The sequence below is a fragment of the Oncorhynchus masou genome, chromosome 29, assembly GCF_036934945.1.
Source record: "Oncorhynchus masou masou isolate Uvic2021 chromosome 29, UVic_Omas_1.1, whole genome shotgun sequence".
In the NCBI taxonomy this organism is placed as follows: Eukaryota; Metazoa; Chordata; class Actinopteri; order Salmoniformes; family Salmonidae; genus Oncorhynchus; species Oncorhynchus masou.
In genome coordinates this window covers 48,234,637-48,255,222 of record NC_088240.1, presented here as the reverse complement: position 1 = coordinate 48,255,222, position 20,586 = coordinate 48,234,637, and the positions used below count along the sequence as shown (strand labels likewise).

The window sequence follows — 20,586 nt, the reverse complement described above, 5'->3', positions numbered from 1 at the left end:
AAAAAATCAGTTTAGCACGCAGGACAGTGACTCGCCGCGTGGAACTGATTGACGAAGATATAGTCAGCGAGTTAAACAAAAAGGCGGAGTCCTTTAAGTTATATTCACTAGCACTGGATGAAAGTAACGACATAAAAGACACTGCTCAGCTCCTAATTTTTATCCGAGGGATTAACGACAGTTTTGAGATAACGGAGGAGCTTTTGAGCATGGAATCACTGAAAGGGAAAACGCAAGGAGAGGACTTATATGAACAGGTGTCTGCTGTCATCGAGAGAATGAAGCTACCTTGGAGTAAACTTGCCAATGTCACCACGGATGGATCGCCAAATTTAACTGGAAAAAACATCGGGCTGCTGAAAAGAATCCAGGATAAAGTGAAAGAAGAAAACCCTGACCAGGATGTTATTTTACTTCACTGCATCATTCATCATGAGTCTCTGTGTAAGTCTGTATTGCAGCTTAATCACGTCGTGGATCCAGTTGTAAAACTTGTTAACTTCATACGAGCAAGGGGACTTAATCATCGTCAGTTCATTACGTTCCTGGAAGAAACTAATGCGGATCACCAGGACCTACTTTACCACTCTCGCGTCCGCTGGTTAAGTTTGGGGAAAGTGTTTCAACGAGTCTGGGAGCTCAAAGACGAGATTCGCTCATTTTTTTTATTTAATGGGGAAATCCGAAGAATTCCCCGAGCTGAGCGACACAAACTGGCTTTGTGACTTTGCGTTTGCTGTGGACATATTTTCACACATGAATGAGCTGAACGTGAAGCTACAGGGGAAAGATCAGTTTGCGCACGACATGTACACAAATGTGAGAGCCTTCAAATCCAAGCTGGTTTTATTCTCCAGGCAAATGTCAAACAAATCTTTCGCACATTTCCCCACACTAGCCGTGCAGAAAGAGGCCGCCCGAAATGCGAAGAAATACTGCAAATCACTGGACGATCTGCACAGAGAATTTTGCCGTCGGTTGTGATTTTGAAAAAATTGACAAGTCACTTGAACTGGTGTCCTGTCCCCTGTCACAAGACCCCGAATCAGCACCGCAGGAGCTGCAATTGGAACTGATCGATCTTCAGTCTGACTCCGTCTCAAAGGAGAAGTTCAAGTCTCTTAAACTGAATGACTTTTACGCTTCACTTAACGAGACCGCGTTTCCAAACCTCCGGAGGACGGCGCAGAAGATGCTGGTGTTGTTTGGCTCGACCTACGTGTGTGAGCAGACGTTTAGCGTCATGAAAATCAACAAAGCCCATCACAGATCCAAGTTAACTGACCAACACCTCAGATCTGTCCTGAGAATTGCCACAACAAAACTAACTCCAGACTTTGATGCACTGGCAAAAAAGGGAGACCAACAACACTGTTCCCACTGAAATGGTGAGTTTTTCTGCTGTGTTATGAAAAAATGCATATGGAAAGTTTGGAAGTGCGTCTTTTAATTAAGAGCAATGCGCATTTACGCACAGCAGCGGTACAGTAGCTTAATTAACACGCCGCACATCGCTCTTAATTTAAATTTAAATTTTCAGCTGATATTTAATACAGCCTATGTCTGTGTGCTTGGCAACGATACACGTGTACTGTTTGCGCGTGAAGGCGAGGGCGTCCGTGGTGAGTTTGTAGAGCGCGGGTCAGGACAATCCATCCATGATTTTGCGGAGTTTAACACAAGTAGATATTATTGAGCTTGAGTATTTCGTTGTGTAATAATATGTTTTGAATGTTGAAAGTGATTCCATTTTTCAATAAATGTTGATTTCTTTAACTTTGCACCTTCGATTGAAACTTATTAAAAACAGACGCAATCTTGATAAATCACAGTGCGTATGTTATTTTAATCTATTTACATTTCCTCCTCCCAGTATCTCCGAAATAGTATGTAAATGCCATATCTTGCATATTCCTTGAGACAAATTTATTAACTGATAAGGGCTATTTTTCACATTTGAAAGACAGTTAATAAATTGGGTTGTAGTGTTCTTACTGTGCTATGAGGTTTGCACACACTACATTTAATGCTTTAGTATATCCGGCCCAAACACTCCCTCCAAATGCTCCTGGCCCGGCCCCTCTGTCAAATTTTAGAACCCATTGTGGCCCGCGAGTCAAAAAGTTTGCCCACCTCTGCACTAAACCAACTTCCTCATGTTCACGCTATCCTAACTTCAAATTCTTAAACACTTATCAACTATAACTACATAAATGTGGATAAATTCACATAGCATTATTTTATTTCCCCTCGCTCTCGCGCTTAAACGACTGAAGCTATTAACACAACTTCCAAATGTGCAGATTGAACATAATTTACTTAGACTGCTTGAGAATATACACTGAGTGTACAAAACACTTGGAACACCTGCTCTTTCCATGATACAATGACCACGTGAATCCAGTTGAAAGCTGTGATCACTTATTGATGTCTCCTGTTAAATCCACTTCAAATCAGTGTAGATGAAGGGGAGGAGACAGGTTAAAGAAATATTTTTAAGCCTCAAAACAATTGAGACATGGATTGTGTACGTGTGCCATTCAGAGCACAAATGGGCAAGGCAAAAAATGCTTAACAGTTTACGGTATGTATCAAGAATGGTCAACCACCCAAAGGACATCCAGCCAACAACAGGCCTGTGGTCAAAAACAGGTAATTGATGAAAGAGGAAAAAGGGTGGCTGACAAATTGTGCAGGGGCAACCAGAAGGGCTACAGTTAGTCAACTGACGGTCCAGTATAACATTGGAACCAAAAGACCCATAAAATAATTCCCAATTCGTCGTACCTTGACACAAATGGGGTTTGGCACCCGGCAACGTTAGAGTTCCACTTCTTTCAGCAAGGCCCGTCAAATACCAATCACATGAGTAAGAAATATTTTTTACAGGGCATGCTACCCAGACAGTCTATATAAATCTAAATAAATCAAGCTTTTTTTGAAAATAATTTACATTGCTTGTCAAACTACTACTATACTCGATCTGTCTTCAGAAATCATGTTCTGGTGCAGGGCCGCTGAGCCATTTCATTGTCATCATAGCCTGTACATTTAACTTCATTACATTTAACTAGGTTATAAGAATAATAGTAAGCAAATACGCATCATATACTGCTAAAAAGGCATGCTGTCATTTAAGCAGTCTGTTTGAATGCTCCACTTGATTTATTTTCTGGTGTTTTTGCTATAGGTCTCTGTGGGAGGCCGATCATTTGAAATACCGGTATGTCAGTTTTGCCGTCGTGCATAACTACAGCGAGCATGTACTGGGTCATTAGGGGCGGCAGGGTAGCCTAGTGGTTAGAGCGTTGGACTAGTAACCGAAAGGTTGCAAGTTCGAATCCCCGAGCTGACAAGGTTCAAATCTGTCATTCTGCCCCTGAACAGGCAGTTAACCCACTGTTCCTAGGCCGTCATTGAAAATAAGAATTTGTTCTTAACTGACTTGCCTAGTAAAATAAATTAGCTGTGTTTTGGTGTTTCTGTCAAGAGATTGCTCTATATATATGTATGTTTTATAAACTAGGGCGCATTTTGACCGCTTTGTGCTTTCCGTGGGGCTGATCTACTTATTCAGGTTCATTTCTGACCGTCGTCCATGGTGCTGAATGTATTGGCTATATTTCAGCTTCTCTGGTAACAGCTTCAAATGTGCCCTTAGATTAGGTTCTGCTCTGCTGTTAGAATGCTTTGTACTTTTAACACAGCCTTACAAACAAAATGTGTTTAATTTTAAGAGAAATACAGGTGGTGATAGGAGCCTGCAATGTTTTGGGACACCTGGGCATGTCATCATTAAGCTACGCGACTGAGTACATGCAGCCATCATTCGTGTCTCAAGACTGGAGGCTGGTGGTGGTGGTGAGGGGTGTGCTTTCATAGGTACACATGATAAAACTCGAGCAACGTTTGGCAATGATGTTCAGATATCCTGTGGTATTCAATCAGTTCAATCCCTTTATGGCAGCAGTGTCCAACTGCAAATGAATTATTCCAGCAGGATAATGCCCCATGCCATCTCCTTAGCTAAGAGCAACCATGTCATCCATGACAGAGGGTGAAGCCAACATCCATGTATACGGGTAAGAGAGTCTAGCTAACTACATATTCAGATATTACAAGTCTCTAATTTGGTTAGAAAGTAGTTTCATTTCAAGTTAAAGTGTACTGTTAGACCACTGTCACTCGCAGTGCTAGCTGTGCCACAGGAGATCCTGGTTCAAGTCCAGGCTCTGTCACAGCCGGCCGCGACCGAAAGACCCATGGGGCGGCGCACAATTGGCCCAGTGTCGTCAGGTTAGGGGAGGGTTTGGCCGGCCGGGATGTAACCCGTAGTATTTACTACTATAACCCATAGTATTTAATCTGTCTACGCACACTAGGTAAGACCTGGGAGGACAACCCCCTATATTTTGGTTAGCGCGCCAGGTGGTGCTAAAGGTCAGGTTAGAATTGGGAAGGCAGGTAGGGTAGGAGAGGGGATTCTATAACTTTTATTTTCTTTGCTGTGGTTCCATCCAGCCGCTTTCCCCCACATTTTTGCTTTGGTTCCATCCAGCCACTTTCCCCCACATTGCAGTGTTTAGGAATACTAAATTCCCTGCTAACTGTATTTTTCTCTGCCTCTGTCGTCCTTCCCCGCACCTACGATCACATACTTTTTCACTCAACGAGAGTTGAGATGTAGCGGTGTGTTGCGTTCCCTCCTTCAAGATGCGTGCGTAACAACCACCAAGTGCTAACTGTCAGTATCTGGAGAATATGTATAAAATGCTTAATAAAGTATGTGATATCAACAGAGGTCTATTTTCTGGGTGATATAAATATTTGGCTCTCATCAAGCTGCCCACTTATACCCCAAAAAAGGTCTCTTCACAATCCCCAAGTCCAGAACAGTGTCATGACGTGGCCCTTTCAAATCAAATCAAATCTTAATGGTCACATACACAAGGATAGCAGATGTTAATGCAAGTGTAGCGAATTGCTTGTGCTTCTAATTCCGACCATGCAGTAATATCTAGTAATCTAACAATTTCACAACAACTACCTTATACACACACACACACACACACACACACACACACAAGTGTAAAGGAATTAATAAGAATATGTACATATAAATATATGGATGAGCGATGGCCGAAAGGCATAGGCAAGATGTAGTACATGCATCCATGCATACATGCTTATCCATACATACATACATATCCATACATACATACATACATACACACACTGCTCAAAAAAATATAGGGAACACTAAAATAACACATCCTAGATCTAAATGAATTAAATATTCTTATTAAATACTTTTTTCTTTACATAGTTGAATGTGCTGACAACAAAAATCACGCATAAATTATCAATGGAAATCAAATGTATCAACCCATGGAGGTCTGGATTTGGAGTCACACTCAAAATTTAAGTGGAAAACCTCTCCACGGCGTCTCCAGACGGTCACTTCTATCACATGTGCTCAGTCTGTTTCTGACCGTTTGAGCAGACACATGCACATTTGTGGCCTGCTGGAGGTCATTTTGCAGGGCTCTGGCAGTGCTACTCCTGCTCCTCCTTGCACAAAGGTGGAGGTAGCGGTCCTGCTGCTGGGTTGTTGCCCTCCTACGGCCTCCTCCACGTCTCCTGATGTACTGGCCTGTCTCCTGGTAGCACCTCCATGCTCTGGACACTACGCTGACAGACACATCAAACCTTGTCACAGCTCGCATTGATGTGCCATCCTGGATGAGCTGCACTACCTGAGCCACTTGTGTGGGTTGTTGACTCAGTCTCATGCTACCACTAGAGTGAAAGCACCGCCAGCATTCCAAAGTGATCAAAACATCAGTCAGGAACCATAGGAACTGAGAAGTGGTCTGTGGTCCCCACCTGCAGAACCACTCCTTTATTGGGGGTGTCTTGCTAATTGACCTGGAGTTACATTGTGTTGTGTTGTGTTGTTTAAGTGTTCCCGTTATTTTTTTGAGCAGTATATTATATATGAAATGAGTAATGTAGGGTATGTAAACATTACATGAAGTGGCATTGTTTAAAGTGGGTAGTGATTACATTTGTTATATCCAATTTTGAATTATTAAAGTGGCTAGAGATTTGAGTCAGTATGTTGGTAGCAGTCACTATGTCAGCAATGGCTGTTTAACAGTCTGATGGCCTTGAGATAGAAGCTGTTTTTCAGTCTCTCTGTCCCTACTTTGATGCACCTGTATACTGACCTCGCCTTCTGGATGATAGCGGGGTGAACAGGCAGTGGCTCGGGTGGTTGTTGCCCTTGATGATCTTTTTGCCCTTCCTGTGACATCGGGTGGTGGAGTTGTCCTGGAGGGCAGGTAGTTTACCCCCGGTGATGCGTTGTGCAAACCTCAGAACCCTCTGGAGAGCCTTGCGGTTGTGGGCGGAGCAGTTGCAGTACCAGGTGGAGCCCAACAGAGATAGAGCGCAACAGGATGCTGTTGCGCCTTCTTCACCACGCTGTGTGTGTGGGTGGACCATTTCAGTTTGTCCGTGATGTGTACGCCAAGGAACTTAAAAAAAACTTTCCACCTCCTCCACTACGGTCCCGTCCATGTGGATAGGGAGGTGCTCCCTCTGCTGTTTCCTGAAGTCCACGATCATCTCCTTTGTTTTGTTGACATTGAGTGTGAGGTTATTTTCCTGACACCACACTCCGAGGGCACTCGCCTCCTCCTTGTAGGTATAATCTCGTTGTTGTTGGTAATCAAGCCTACCACTGTAGTGTCGTCTGCAAACTTGATGATTGAGTACATGGCCACGCAGTCATGGGTGAACAGGTTGAGCTCAGACAACAAAAACCTTACTATAAGCTAAGGTTGTAATGGTTGTTTAATTCCTAACCATACCACGTGGAGCTATGGCTACACGGCGGGAAATGGTTCAACTCAGACTATCGATCCCGACTGAATAAGAGCAAACCTTAGATACTAATTACTAGTCTGCCAAGATCAACAACAGCCAAAACATTTATTCTATAACATTTCTGAATGGTACCCTGAAGTATCCATTTTAACCACGAAAGACTTAAGTGAAGCAGAGCGAGAGACGCTCAAATTAACTTTTCAACAAAGATGGACGACTCCAACAGAGATCACGACGACACACTGAGCGTAAATATGTATTGATTGCAATTCCCAAATGAGTGAGTGTTCATGTGCAAAGGATTAGCATTTCAATTAATATAATTATCAACTGTGTAGTGACTCCTTTGTCTTTCCCGCCCTTCTCAGTCCACACCCACGTTCCTTTGTCCACCAAGCCGTCATATCGGCTTAGCCCACTAGGGAATCTTCCCTTATCATTTCCTTGTAACCATATGTTTGTTTATGCATTTCTGTGATTATTTAATTAGTTAGTAAATAAATGATTAAGACAATTGGTGTATGGATGATTCATAGTAAAGGATGGGTTCGTGCAGATATCCAACAATTTAGGATGTTTGGAATGAGTCTAACATGAGGTAAAGAATAATTAATGAATTTATTAGAAGACAAACTGATCAGCTATTAAAATATCTGAAGAGTTATCTTAGAAAAATTCTAATTTTGTAATCTGAAGATTTTCCTTGGTGCACAGACTTTCTAGTTTATTGCATTTACATGATAGTTTAATTAATCAAGTAATAATTACAGAAAACTGATTTGATAAAATAACAGTCTACACTTTAATGATGCCAAAGATACGACAACCAGACTATGGGAGGCGCACAGTGCTACATAGAGCCATGACTATATGGAACTCTATTCCACATCAAGTAACTGATGCAAGCAGTTAAAAAAAAAAAAAAAAAATCAAATTTAACCTTATGGAACATTGGGGACTATGAAACAACAAAATAGGCACAGACATGCATACACACGATAACATACACATGGATTTAGTACTGTAAGATGTGGTAGTGGTGAAGTAGGGGCCTGAGGGCACACAGTGTGTTGTAAAATCTGTGAATATATTGTAATGTTTTTAAAAATGGTATAAACGGCATTAATTTTGCTGGACCCCAGGAAGAGTATCTGCTGCATTTGCAGCCCCACAACAAAAGATCCACCACCTTACTTTACAGAGGTGATGAGGTACTTTTCTGCATAGCTATCTTTCTGTGTACGCCAAACCCACATCTGATGTTTGATTCCAAAAAGCTCAATTTCCGTCTCATCTGAACATAGAACCTGGTCCCATTTCAAGTTCCAGTAACGGTTGGCAAGCTGTAGGTGTTTGTAGTTTGATGACAAAAGCTTTATGGCAACCCCCTACCCAAACAACTTATAGTAATGTAGGTGGTGTCTGATTGTAATTTGAGACTTTCTAACCCCAAGATGTCTGCAATTCTAACGTCTGCAATTCTCCAGCTGTGATCTTTGGAGATTGTGGCAACTCGAGCCTACCTCCTTACTATGTGTGGGGTCAATATAGACACACGCTAACAATCGGCCTGTAAGGGGACATCTCCAGTTGCTTTAAACTTTTTAATTATTGTCCTGATACTGGAAATTAACATTTTCAACCGTTATTTTCTTCTAGCCATTTCCTGATGTGCAACTCAACAACCTTGTGTAGCACATCATTACTGTATTCTCAGGTCTTTCCCATAGGTGATGGATAACTATGGGAACCAGGCCTGTGTACCAACTCATATTTATACCCCAGTGAAACAGGAAGTCATGGCTTACCTCTTAAATGTTCCTAATCACTCAGGAGAACTTAAACATGTCAAATAGGATTGGGAAATATACTTCAGTTAAGATTATTTTGAATACAATGTATAGGGGTGCCAATAACTGCGGCACATACGAAAAAAAGGTAGTACTTATTTTTACAAATAATTACACTTCAATTCAATTTTGGATTTTTGTGAATATTTTAAATGAAAGACCAAGAGGTTGAGCCTGTTTTGCAAATATTTACCAAGAGTGCCAATATTAGTGGAGGGCACTGTAAGGGTGAGGGGGCCCAGTCGGACCACCTGAAGGTACACTAATTTAGTTTCATTGTAAATTGGTTAGCTAGCCTATGTCTCCTTGTTGTGTCCAGCAGTTCCAAAGTGTGTATGGGGGAACTTACATTCCACATCATTTGGGGAAAGGGACAGGGAGGTGGAGAATGTTGTTTTTCATTTGTCCTTTGCTTTGTGTTGCTTCAGCCCTACTGCTACAATTTTAATGTATTTGAGGACCAAATAATTATTTATTATGGGTACTGGCAACATTACATTCACAAAAAGGTATGAGGTTTGAGAAAGAATTTGAAAAGATGCAATTTTTTTCCCATCTGAGACATGTTTCTATAAGAAATGCACATAAATCATACTGAGCAACACAGATTAAAATAGAGTTGGGTATCAGATTTATCAATCCACTTTTTCATCTGAAACTAGAGGTGTAGCCATATTATTTCCAGAAACAACTGTCCCATTCCAACATATTCAACTATAAGTGAGACCCAAATGGCCGCTTTCTTATAGTAATAGGCCATATTTTATCACAACATGTAACCATCTTTACTCACCGAATGTCAATTACCCAGGGTTCTTCTGAATGTCTTCAATCTCTTACCAGATTTATCAACCACACATGTAATGACAGGCAGAGATTTTAACTGCATTTTGAATCCTGACATGGATAGGCTTCCTACTCGCCCTACCACTTCACTGATGTAGCGGTTACTACGGACCCAAAATAAATTAATGCATGTTAACGTTTTATCACGACCTTTACACTTCAAAGACCACTGTATTTACTGTGGAAATTTCTGATTTCCTCCATTCCCTTTCTCTAGCTAAATTTTGCAGCACTGTTCAAAAGGGAGATAAATGCAGAAATAACTTAAGAGGTTGTCTCTGCAGTACGTTCCTTCCTTAATGGTAAAGCGGCTGGCCCTGGCGACTTTGGTAGAGTTTTACAAATCATATTCAGAAAAGGTTACTCTTCTGTTGCGGATGTTTAAACACTATTGAAACTTGCAGACTCCCGGAGTCTTTATACTCAGCCAATATCACCCCAATATAAAGAAAGATGAAACCTATCTATTTTCATATCGTCCTATTGCCCTCCTTGGATGTGATCTTGAGATGCATTTTGATTATAATTCATCAAGACCAAACTGGTTTAATCGCAGGCAGATTCTCATTTTCCAACTTTAGGCGGCTGATGAACATCAAGTATTCCAAACATGACAAAGGTTCCATTCTTGCACTTGACGCTCAAAAGGAATATTACCAATTGGAATGGAATTACATTTTGACAATAATACATTTGTGTGCTCTGGGCGAGAGTTGTCCCTTGGGTTGAAATACTATATGCGTGCCCGACGGCTTCAGTTCACTAATTACAATAAATCACATCCGTTTTCATTTCACCGTTCCTACCGCCAATGGTGCTCATTGAGTCCGTTGCTATTCGCCATTGCTATGGAATCCCTAGCTATTAGTATCAGAAGCCATCCTGACATTGCTTCGCTAAACATGGGCAAGGTTGATCACTGCATCTCGCTCTATGCGGATTACATTTTGTTTGCCTCACATCCCAAAAGTGTCACTCCCACCGCTGTTGGAGTTCATCAAATAATTTGGAGAACCCTCTGTGTACATTATAAACTGGTATACAAGTGAATTCATGCCTCTTAAAAGGTGACAAACCCAGAGTTTCTTAAAACATACCTTTTAAAATCACAGGAGACCAAATTAAATATGTTGATGTCATCCCAAAGGACTCTAAATTTATTTATAAATTGACATAGCGACATGGTGGAAGTTGAGATCTGGAGAGTGCTGCCAATCTACGATAACGCTATTAAAATGGTTACACTCCCAGATTCCTTTATCTCGTCCAGAATCTGCCTATATTTTTAACTAAAGCTTTTTTCAAATCCTTGGATTCGATCATCTTGCCTTTTGTGTGGCAATACAAAGTACATAGTATCTCTAAAAAAACAAATCAAGCTCAAAGAATTAGGGGGCCTGAGCCTGCCAAAGTTTCAGCATTATTATTGGGCAGAAAGTGCTAGAGCACTGGTTTATTGGCAGGACACATACCCTGGCATGGTAGATCCCTCCACCCATTCATGCCTCATTATTGAACAGGATAAACATAACACCTGTATTCCAGGACTTCTCTTTTCATCAACTAAATCTCCTACAGATATTACTTGCAATAACTTTACACACAGAAAAAAAATCAAATAAGGAAAACATTTGGTCTACAGGAGACCTATGCCTATAATTCTATTTGCCATAACCATGCTCTCTCCCCCCCTCACTAATTGACAATACTTTTTTATTCTGGAAGAGAAAAGGAATTACTACTATTACAGACCTTTACATCAATAATACTTTGCCACAAAAATAATGACATTCTCGCAGGCAAGAAATCATGGTTCTTCATGAGTGTCAATGCAACCAAACTTAGTTGAGTGTTTGAGGACGTTTTGGCTTGCATTGCAGAATTGCTAACATCAGCTTGGCTGTTTATCATGACCGTTGTATACATTCCACATCAGGACAGAAAATGTAATCTTCTGATTTTAAAAAGCCTGAATTCATAAAATAATATTTTTTTGCCTTATTCTGTTGTGTTCATTCCCAAATTCCGTTTTCTCCTTTTGAGTTTTTCCAAGTTTCCCTTTTATCCTTTTTTTCCTTCATGTTTTCGCTCTCAAAATCTGACTTTTTAGAAATAGAAAAACAACCAAATTGGATGTTAAGTCCACAACAATGTGTAAACCACATTTGGAGACCAAATGAGGTCTGGGAAACATCTGAGGAATATAGATTTTTGGGTGTAGTAATTTTAATTTATTTAACCAGGAAAAGCCCACTGAGACCCAGTCTCATTTTCAAGGGAGACCTGGCCATGGTGGTAGCAATCAATAAATACATTTCAGAATACAATTCAACAAAATATTCCAGCCTAAAAAGAGCCTTTACTACACTCCTCTGTAACAGAGTCCCCTATCAAAAAATGACCATTAAATTGAAGTGTGCACCTAGCAAGAGGCTGTTGTTTAGCTGTGTTTTTGTAGCATACATGTGATGGTAGTTCACTAAACTGGAATGATGAAATGAGGAAAGCCTTTCCATCATTGCTAAAGGCTACACAAAGAGGTAGACGTGCGCACCACAGATAGGGGCATTCTCGTTGCCTCTTCAAAAAGTTGCAGGAAATACGTATCACGGCAAAGGTGGCAGGGTAGCCTAGCGGGTAAGAGCGTTGGGCCAGTAACTGGAAGGTAAAAATCTGTCATTCTACTCTTGAGCAAGACGGTTAACCCCAACAGCTGCTCAATGGCGGCCGGTGATGTGGATGTCAATGTCGATTAAGGCAGCCCCCCCGCACCTCTCTGACTCAGAGGGGTTGGGTTAAATGCATTCAGTTGTATAATTGACTAGGTATCTCCGTCCCATTCTGTTCAGGTCTTACGATAAACTTGGGAAAACTAAAACATTTTCAATACACTGAGTTGATTCCCTAATGAGGTTAAAACATTTTTGAATATTGTTGAATTCTATTTTAATGCCTGGATCGCATGAGGGCCTAATTATCAAATTTGGACCAGAATGAGGCTCTCCACTCCCCATTGTTCCTGCAGTGATGATTCACCATCTTCGTTGAATATTTTCATAATTTATCTGCAGCTTTCTCACCGATGCGATTCGGTAGGTTACACTGACTGATGAGTCACTCACTAAATGGATTTCGACTCATCGTTACCACTTACATTACATGGGACAGGCAAATTCACGCATCATGCCCTTTCCCTTCTCCGTGCAAAGAAATTTGACTGCAACCAACCTCTGCACACAGATATTGTCCTGGGAGGTAGGACAGACCGCAGGCTGGGTTTCCCTGCCGTCGCTCGCTTTGTGACTGACTGGGACTATCTATCCAATTTAAGAACAAATTCTTATTTACAATGACGGCCTACCGCAGCCAAACCCGGACGACGCTGGGCTAATTGTCCGCTGCCCTATGGGACTCCCAATCACGGCCGGTTGTGATTCAGCCTGGAATCGAACTATGGTCTGTAGTGACACCTCTAGCACTGAGATCCAGTGACTTAGACTGCTGCGCTACTCGGGATCAATAGAGCGCTAGAAGATGCATACCGTTCATTCTAGCGGGAGAGGGCTCGACAGACTAGCAATTTGAAACTTTTAATAAAAGTAGCCTAGTTAATATGAAGTTTAAAAAGTATTCAGCTGAAAATTTGTCTGTAAACAGCTAATGGGCTGACGGCTGGCACAAAAAAAATGCGGGGATTGCAGGACATACACACACACGCGCGCGCAAACAAAGACAGGCTACACACACTGTGCGCTGTGATATTGCTCCTGGGGACGTGCTCTATTTCAATGAGGCCACAGTGGCAAAGCAGTAATGAGCAGAGTGGGACAGACAGTCGCAGAGAAAAGCAGGGAGGGAAAGAGAAAAGTCAGAAAGAGAAAGTGAGACACAGAGAGCTAAAAGAGAAAAAGATAGCGAGCCAGAGACACAGCGAGAGTGAGAGACAGCAAGAATGAGAGTGAGTCAGTGAGTGAGACAAGGCAGTAGCTAATCCTCACAGACCAGTGCTTTAAGCCTCTCATAGTGTTGCTATAAATTCTCATGGCAGTCAAAAGGGTTCAACACTAGCCCAGAGAAGCAGAGGTCAGTGTTGGGGCGGGAACCTGAGAGCAATGGGAGATACAGGATATAGGCTACAGGGGGCGAAAATTTCACTAGGTAGAGATTTAGGATCAGCTTCCAAATCATAACCTTTGGTGGAGAAAATGCTAAACTGACTCTAGGTCAACATCTAGAGGCAAAGTTCACCATACACCATATAGCCTAGACTAAAATGGATGGGTATAAGGTAGGACAGATGCCCAAAGTAAGGGTGCGATATGATGTGCAACATACTAAGGAAATCACATTCCAACTTATATTTTGCTAACTGATTATTTAGGAAAATATGAAATGCATCTAGAATTTAGGACAATTGAGGTGGATTTAAATGATACCAATTTGCTCCATTCTTTCTGACCTTAGGAAGCTTGATGGATCAAGCATGATATCCAATATATTGGGACAACCGGTAGGGGCCAAGCTAGATCGCCCGGTAAATTGGAATATTTACCCAGCGGCAGCAGCCACCAATTAGCCATTCAAATTTACCAGGCTATCTAGCTTGGGTCGTCAACCGGTTATCCCAATATATGGGATACCACCCTTGATTTTGGATATTGGATACCACCTGTGAATTGGAGTCTGCAAAAGAAGACTGATCTGACTCCCAGGCTAGCACATCCCCTGTAGTCACGCAGGCATACTGCTCTAGTCGCACTGGCAAGCATCCCTCTCCCTACACCGTTTGCCTCCCTCCGAGTGCATTTGTTTTAGCTTGCCCGGTGTTTCTATCCACCAATAAAAATATATTTATTAAAAAAGGGACAAAGCTCCTCCGACGATTGCAATTTGAGTAGGGCACTCAATTTAACTACATGTGGGTACACTCAATATGGCCACCTGTCATGGATCACTGATATGAATGTCTGTTCCATTCAATGTATTTCTACCCTTCCACCAATCCTGTTCCCATCCCTGTGCTTCTGAAGTTACCTTGGGCAGCTTGATGGCGGGCTCACGGTACTCCTCCTCCTCCTCGCTGTCAGAGTCACCGCTCTGCACGGAGCTTTGTGAGGCCAGGGACGACTCCCGCTGCTGCCAGTCCAGCACGCAGTGGCGCACATTGCAGTACACATTGAACGCCGATGGGTTGCTGTGCAGCTTGATGTCCGGCACACAGAAGGCCCCATCGAGGTTATCCGTCTGTGGAGAAGATAGACATAAAGTATAAGAAATACAGCCATCGCTCGAAAAGCAAACAATATTTTGTTTCAGCAGTCAATGAATGAAGGCAGTTTGCCCCTCAAGACTTAATCAAAAGAGAAGAGATAATTAGAATGCATATTCAAAGATGCAGGCATTGTTGGAGGAAGATGTAGGCTAAGTTCTTTAGCTAACTGTAGCAGTCCCATGGAGATTGATTCACTGTTTGAAGTAGAAGGTAGTCCAGATAGTCGAGACACTACAATAAAGCCTAAAGAGGAATAGTGAGATACAGCCTATTCAGTGAAAGTCATTCTGTGAAACTAAGCCTAATGTGATTCTGTCTGCGAGAAGAGGACACAGTTCTCAGATTTTAGTGCAAGAAAAAGGATGGAAAAGGGTGAAGGGAAGACAAAGCGATTCAAGTGAGAGAGCGATGACAAGGAGAGGAAAGCAAAGAATAGATTATTTTATTCTTATGTGAGCCGTGACGGTAGGAGTGATCATGGTTATTCATTAACCATGATTACGGATAGGCCTGAATTAAATCCTGAATATTGATGAATGAGAAAGTTAAATGCACAAATATCATACCCCCAAAACATGCTTAGCTCTTATTACAATAACAGGGGAGGTTAATATTTACATGGGGGGTATGATATATCTCTAACTTTGTCATTGATCACCATTCATTAAGGATTATCCATAATCATGGTAACATCCACATTCATTTAGAAGTGTTTAGAAACATTCTACTTTTATTTACAATTAAAATTACTCAAATATACCATACATTTTTATTGGGCAAAAAATAATCTGAAACACCAAAACAAACACCAAATGGATCCAACAAATGTAGATTCCCAAGGTTGATGTCGTCATTACATGCTATGAATATGGGAACAAATAGTTAAATGAATTTGTGCCAATACTTTTGGTCCCCTAAAATGGGGGTTGTACAAAATGTGCTGTAATTACTAAACGGTTCAATATGGATGAAAATCCCCTCCAAGTTAAAGCTGACAGTCTGCACTTTACCTTCATAATCATTGCATAAAATCAAATCCAATGTGCTGGAGTACAGAGCCAAAACGTATCACTGTTCCAATACTTTTCTAATACGGTGCATTCGGAAAGTATTCAGACCTCTTCCCTTTTTCCACATTTTGTTACAGCCATATTCTAAAACGGATTAAATAAAGACAATTACTCAATCGACCACATAATGACAAAGCAAAAACAGGAAATTTTTGAACAGTAATAAAATAAACAGAAATACCTTATTTATATAAGTATTCCAACCCTTTGCTATGAGACACGAAATTGAGCTCAGGTGCATCCGCAAGACAGCAGCCATACTGTACGGTGCCAAATTCCTAAAGTCTAAAGCACAAGGAAGATTAGGCTATATCCAAGGTTCTACAGCTGCAACATCGAGAGCATCCTGACGGGTTGCATCACTGTCTGGTATGGCAACTGCTCGGCCTCTGACCGCAAGGCACTACAGAGGGTAGTGCGTACGGCCAAGTACATCACTGGGGCTAAGCTGCCTGCCATCCAGGACCTCTACACCAGGTGGTGTCAGAGGAAGGCCTGAAAAAAAAGTCAAAGACCCCAGAAATAGACATCTAACATATTTAGCAAAATGATTCAATTCTCTATTACAACATTTTATACCATAACCAGTCAAATCAAAATGTATTTGCTACATGTGCTGAATACAACAGCACATTACAAGCCCCTAAACAACAATGCAGTTAAGAAAAATGCCAACAACAAAAAAGAAATAGAAGAAACAAATGAAAAAGCAGCAGTAAAAAAACAATAGTGAGGCTACTGTACCAGTACAGAGTCAATGTGAGGGGGCACCAGTTCGTCGAGGTAATATGTACAGTTGAAGTCAGAAGTTTACATACACTCAGGTTGGAGTCATTAAAACTTGTTTTTCAACCACTCCACAAATTTCCTGTAAACAAACTATAATTTTGGCAAGTCGGTTAGGACATTACTTTGTGCATGACAAGTAATTTTTCCAACAATTGTATACAGATTATTTCACTTATAATTCACTGTATCACAATTCTAGTGGGTCAGAAGTTTACATACACTAAGTTTCAAGGCCTACCTTCAAACTCAGGGCCTCTTTGCTTGACATCGTGGGAAAAATCACAATCAGCCAAGACCTCAGAAAGCAAATGTGTAGACCTCCACAAGTCTGGTTCATCATTGGGAGCAATTTCCAAACACCTGAAGGTACCACGTTCATCTGTACAAACAATAGTATGCCAGTATAAACACCATAGGACCACACAGCAGTCATACCGCTCAGGAAGGAGAAGCGTTCTAACTCCTAGAGATGAACGTACTTTGGTGTGAAAAGTGCAAATCAATCACAGAACAGCAGCAAAGGACCTTGTGAAGATGCTGGAGGAAACAGTATCAAAAGTATCTATAGCCACATTAAAACGAGTCCTATATCGATATAACCTAAAAGGCCGCTCAATAAGGAAGAAGCCACTGCTCCAAAACCGCCATAAAAAAAGCCAGACTATTGTTTGCAACTGCACATGGGGACAAAGATCGTACTTTTTGGAGAATGTCCTCTGGTCTGATGAAACAAAAATAGAACTGCTTGGCCATAGTTGCCATCATTATGTTCAGAGGGAAAAGGGGGAGGCTTGCAAGGCCAAGAACAACATCCCAACCGTGAAGCACGGTGGTGGCAGCATCATGTTGTGGGGGTGCTTTGCTGCAGGAGGGTCTGGTGCACTTCATAAAATAGATGGAATCATGAGGTAGGACAATTATGTTGATATATTGAAGCAACATCTCAAGACATCAGTCAGGAAGTTAAAGCTTGGTCGCAAATGGGTCTTCCAAATGGACAATGACCCAAACATACTTCCAAAGTTGTGGCAAAATGGCATAAGGACAACAAAGTCAAGGTATTGGAATGGCACTCACAAAGCCCTGCCCTCAATCCCATAGAAAATTTGTGGGCAGAACTGAAAAAGTGTGTGCGAGCAATGAGGCCTACAAACCTGACTCAGTTACACCAGCTCTGTCAGGAGGAATGGGCCAAAATTCAAACTTATTGTGGGAAGCTTGTGGAAGGCTACCCGAAACGTTTGACCCAAGTTAAACAATTTAAAGGCAGCATTAACCAAATACTAATTGAGTGTATGTAAACTTGGGACCCACTGGGAATTTGATGACAGAAATAAAAGCTGAAGTAAATCATTCTTTAACCTATTATTCTGACATGTCACATTCTAAAAATAAAGTGATGATCCGAACTGACCTAAGACAGGGAATTTTTACTAGGGTTAAATGTCAGGAATTGTGAAAAATTAAGGTTAAATGTATTTGGCTAAGTCGTATGTAAACTTCTGACTTCAATTGTACATGTTGGTAGAGTTAAAAAGTAACTTAAGCATAGATAATAACAGAGTAGCAGCAGCGTAAAGGAGGGGGGGAGCAAGTAGTCTGGTTAGCCGATTGCCTGAATATCTAATAAATCTTATTGCTTGGGGGTAGAAGCTGTTTAGAAGCCTTTTGGACCCAGACTGGGTGCTCCAGTATCGCTTGCCATTCGGAAGCATAGATAACAGTCTATGACTAAGGTGGCTAGAGTCTGACCATTGTTCAGGGGCTTCCACTGACACCACCTGGTATAGAGGCCCTGGATGGCAGGAAGCTTGGCCCCAGTGATGTACTGGGCCGTATGCACTACCCCCTGTAGTGCCTTGCGGTCGGAGACCGAGCAGTTTCCATACCAGACAGTGATGCAACCCATCAGGATGCTCTCGATGTTGCAGCTGGAGAACCTTCTGAAGACTCATGCCAAATCTTTTCAGTCTCTTGAGGGGGGGAATAGGTTTCGTTGTGCCCTCTCCACAACTGTCTTGGTGTGCTTGGACCATTCTAGTTTGTTGGTAATGTGGACACCAAGGAACTTGAAGCTCTCAACCTGCTCCCCTACAGGAGTACAGGAGTGGACTGAGCACGCACCTGAGGGGACCCATTGTTGAGGATCAGCATGGCGGCTGTTGTTTTCTATCCTTACCACCTGGGGCAGCCTGTCAGGAAGTCTCGGATCCAGTTGCAGAGGAAAGTGTTTAGTCCCTGTGTCTTTAGCTTAGGGATGAGCTTTGAGGACACTATAGTGTTGATCGCTGAGCTGTATTCAATGAATAGCATTCTCACATAGGTGTTCCTTTTGTCCAGGTGTGGAGTGCAGTAGAGATTGCAACATCTGTGGATCTTTTGGGGAGGTATGAAAATTGGAGTGGGTCTATGGTTTCTGGGATAATGGTGTTGATGTCATGTCATGAGCCACGACCAGCCTTTCAAAGCACTTCATGGCTACAGACGTTAGTGCTACGGGTCGGTAATCATTTAGGCAGGTTACCTTAGTGTTCTTGGGCACAGGGACTATGGTGGTCTGCTTGTAACATATTGGTATTACAGACTCAGACAGGGAGAGGTTGAAAATGTCAGTGAAGACACTTGCCAGTTGGTCAGCACAGGCTCGGAGTACACATCCTGGTAATCCGTCTGGCCCTGGGGCCTTGTGGATGTTAACCTGTTTAGCTTCTTTGGGATAGGGGACAGCATTTTCACTTTTGGATGAATAGCGTGCCCAGTGTGAACTGCCTCCTAATCAGTCCCAGATGCTAATATATGCATATTATTAGTATTGGATAGAAAACACTGTTTCTATTTGAATGATGTCTGTGAGTATAACTGTGAGTATAACAGAACTCATATGACAGGCAAAAACCTGAGAAAAAAATACAAACAGGAAGTGGGAAATCTGAGGTTTGTAGTTTTTTTAACTCACCCCTATCGAATACACAGTGGGATATGGGTTATTTTGCACTCCCTAAGGCTTCCACTGGCATGATCACAGTTTTCCGGAACAGCTGGTGCTCTCATGCATGTTTCAGTGTTGCTTGCCTCGAAACGAGCATAGAAGTAATTTAGCTTGTCTGGTAGGCTCACGCCACTGGGCAACTCTCGGCTGTGCTTCCCTTTGTAGTCTGTAATAGTTTGCAAGCCCTGCCACAACCGACGAGCACCGGAGCCTGTGTAGGACGAGTCGATCTTAGTCCTATATCGACGCTTTGCCTATTTTATGGTTCGTCTGAGGGCATAGCGGGATTTCTTATAAGCTTCCGGGTTAGTCCCCCGCTCCTTGAAAGCAATAGCTCTACCCTTTAGCTCAATGCGGTTGTTGCCTGTAATCAATGGATTTTGGTTGGGGTATGTACATACAGTCACTGTGGGGACGACGTCCTCGATGCACTTATTGATGAAACCAGTGTCTGCAGTGGTGACTGCCAGTACAGTGTATAACCCACCAGCTGCATGTTATTCGTGTCGTCGTTCAGCCACGACCCGGTGAAACATAAGATATTACAGTTGTGAAATTGTTCATACAATTCAAGGTGAGTAATCGCTGTTCTGATATCCAGAAGCTCTTTTTATTCATAAGAGTGAAAAAAATATTTTAAAAAGCAAGGTCAGTTAAGAGACAAAACGGCAACCATCCCCTCCAGCACCAACACAGCTATATAGGGAACAGATATATTAATATGTAGGAAATTGGGTCCAATTTGGGACAGATTAAATCTGCTTTTTCCTGCTGCATATCAAATCAGATACAGAAAATGACCCCAAAGTATCGAAGATGGTTATAACATGGAATGCAGTTTGGCTGGCTGAGGTAATGGGAAAGCCTAAGGAATAGCAT

The 20,586-nt window shown here is 41.9% G+C and overlaps 1 protein-coding gene across 18 annotated transcripts in view; it reads right to left on the bottom strand.

Annotated features, from left to right (window-relative positions):
* LOC135519932 (E3 ubiquitin-protein ligase MYCBP2) overlaps window positions 1-20,586 on the bottom strand; it is a 317,195-nt gene that overhangs the window by 273,412 nt on the left and 23,197 nt on the right. For all 18 annotated transcript variants that reach the window (XM_064945153.1, XM_064945155.1, XM_064945157.1 and 15 more), the window contains exon 3: window positions 14,622-14,831. In XM_064945153.1, coding sequence (XP_064801225.1) covers window positions 14,622-14,831 — 210 coding nt within the window. The remainder of the gene's footprint in view (window positions 1-14,621; window positions 14,832-20,586) is intronic.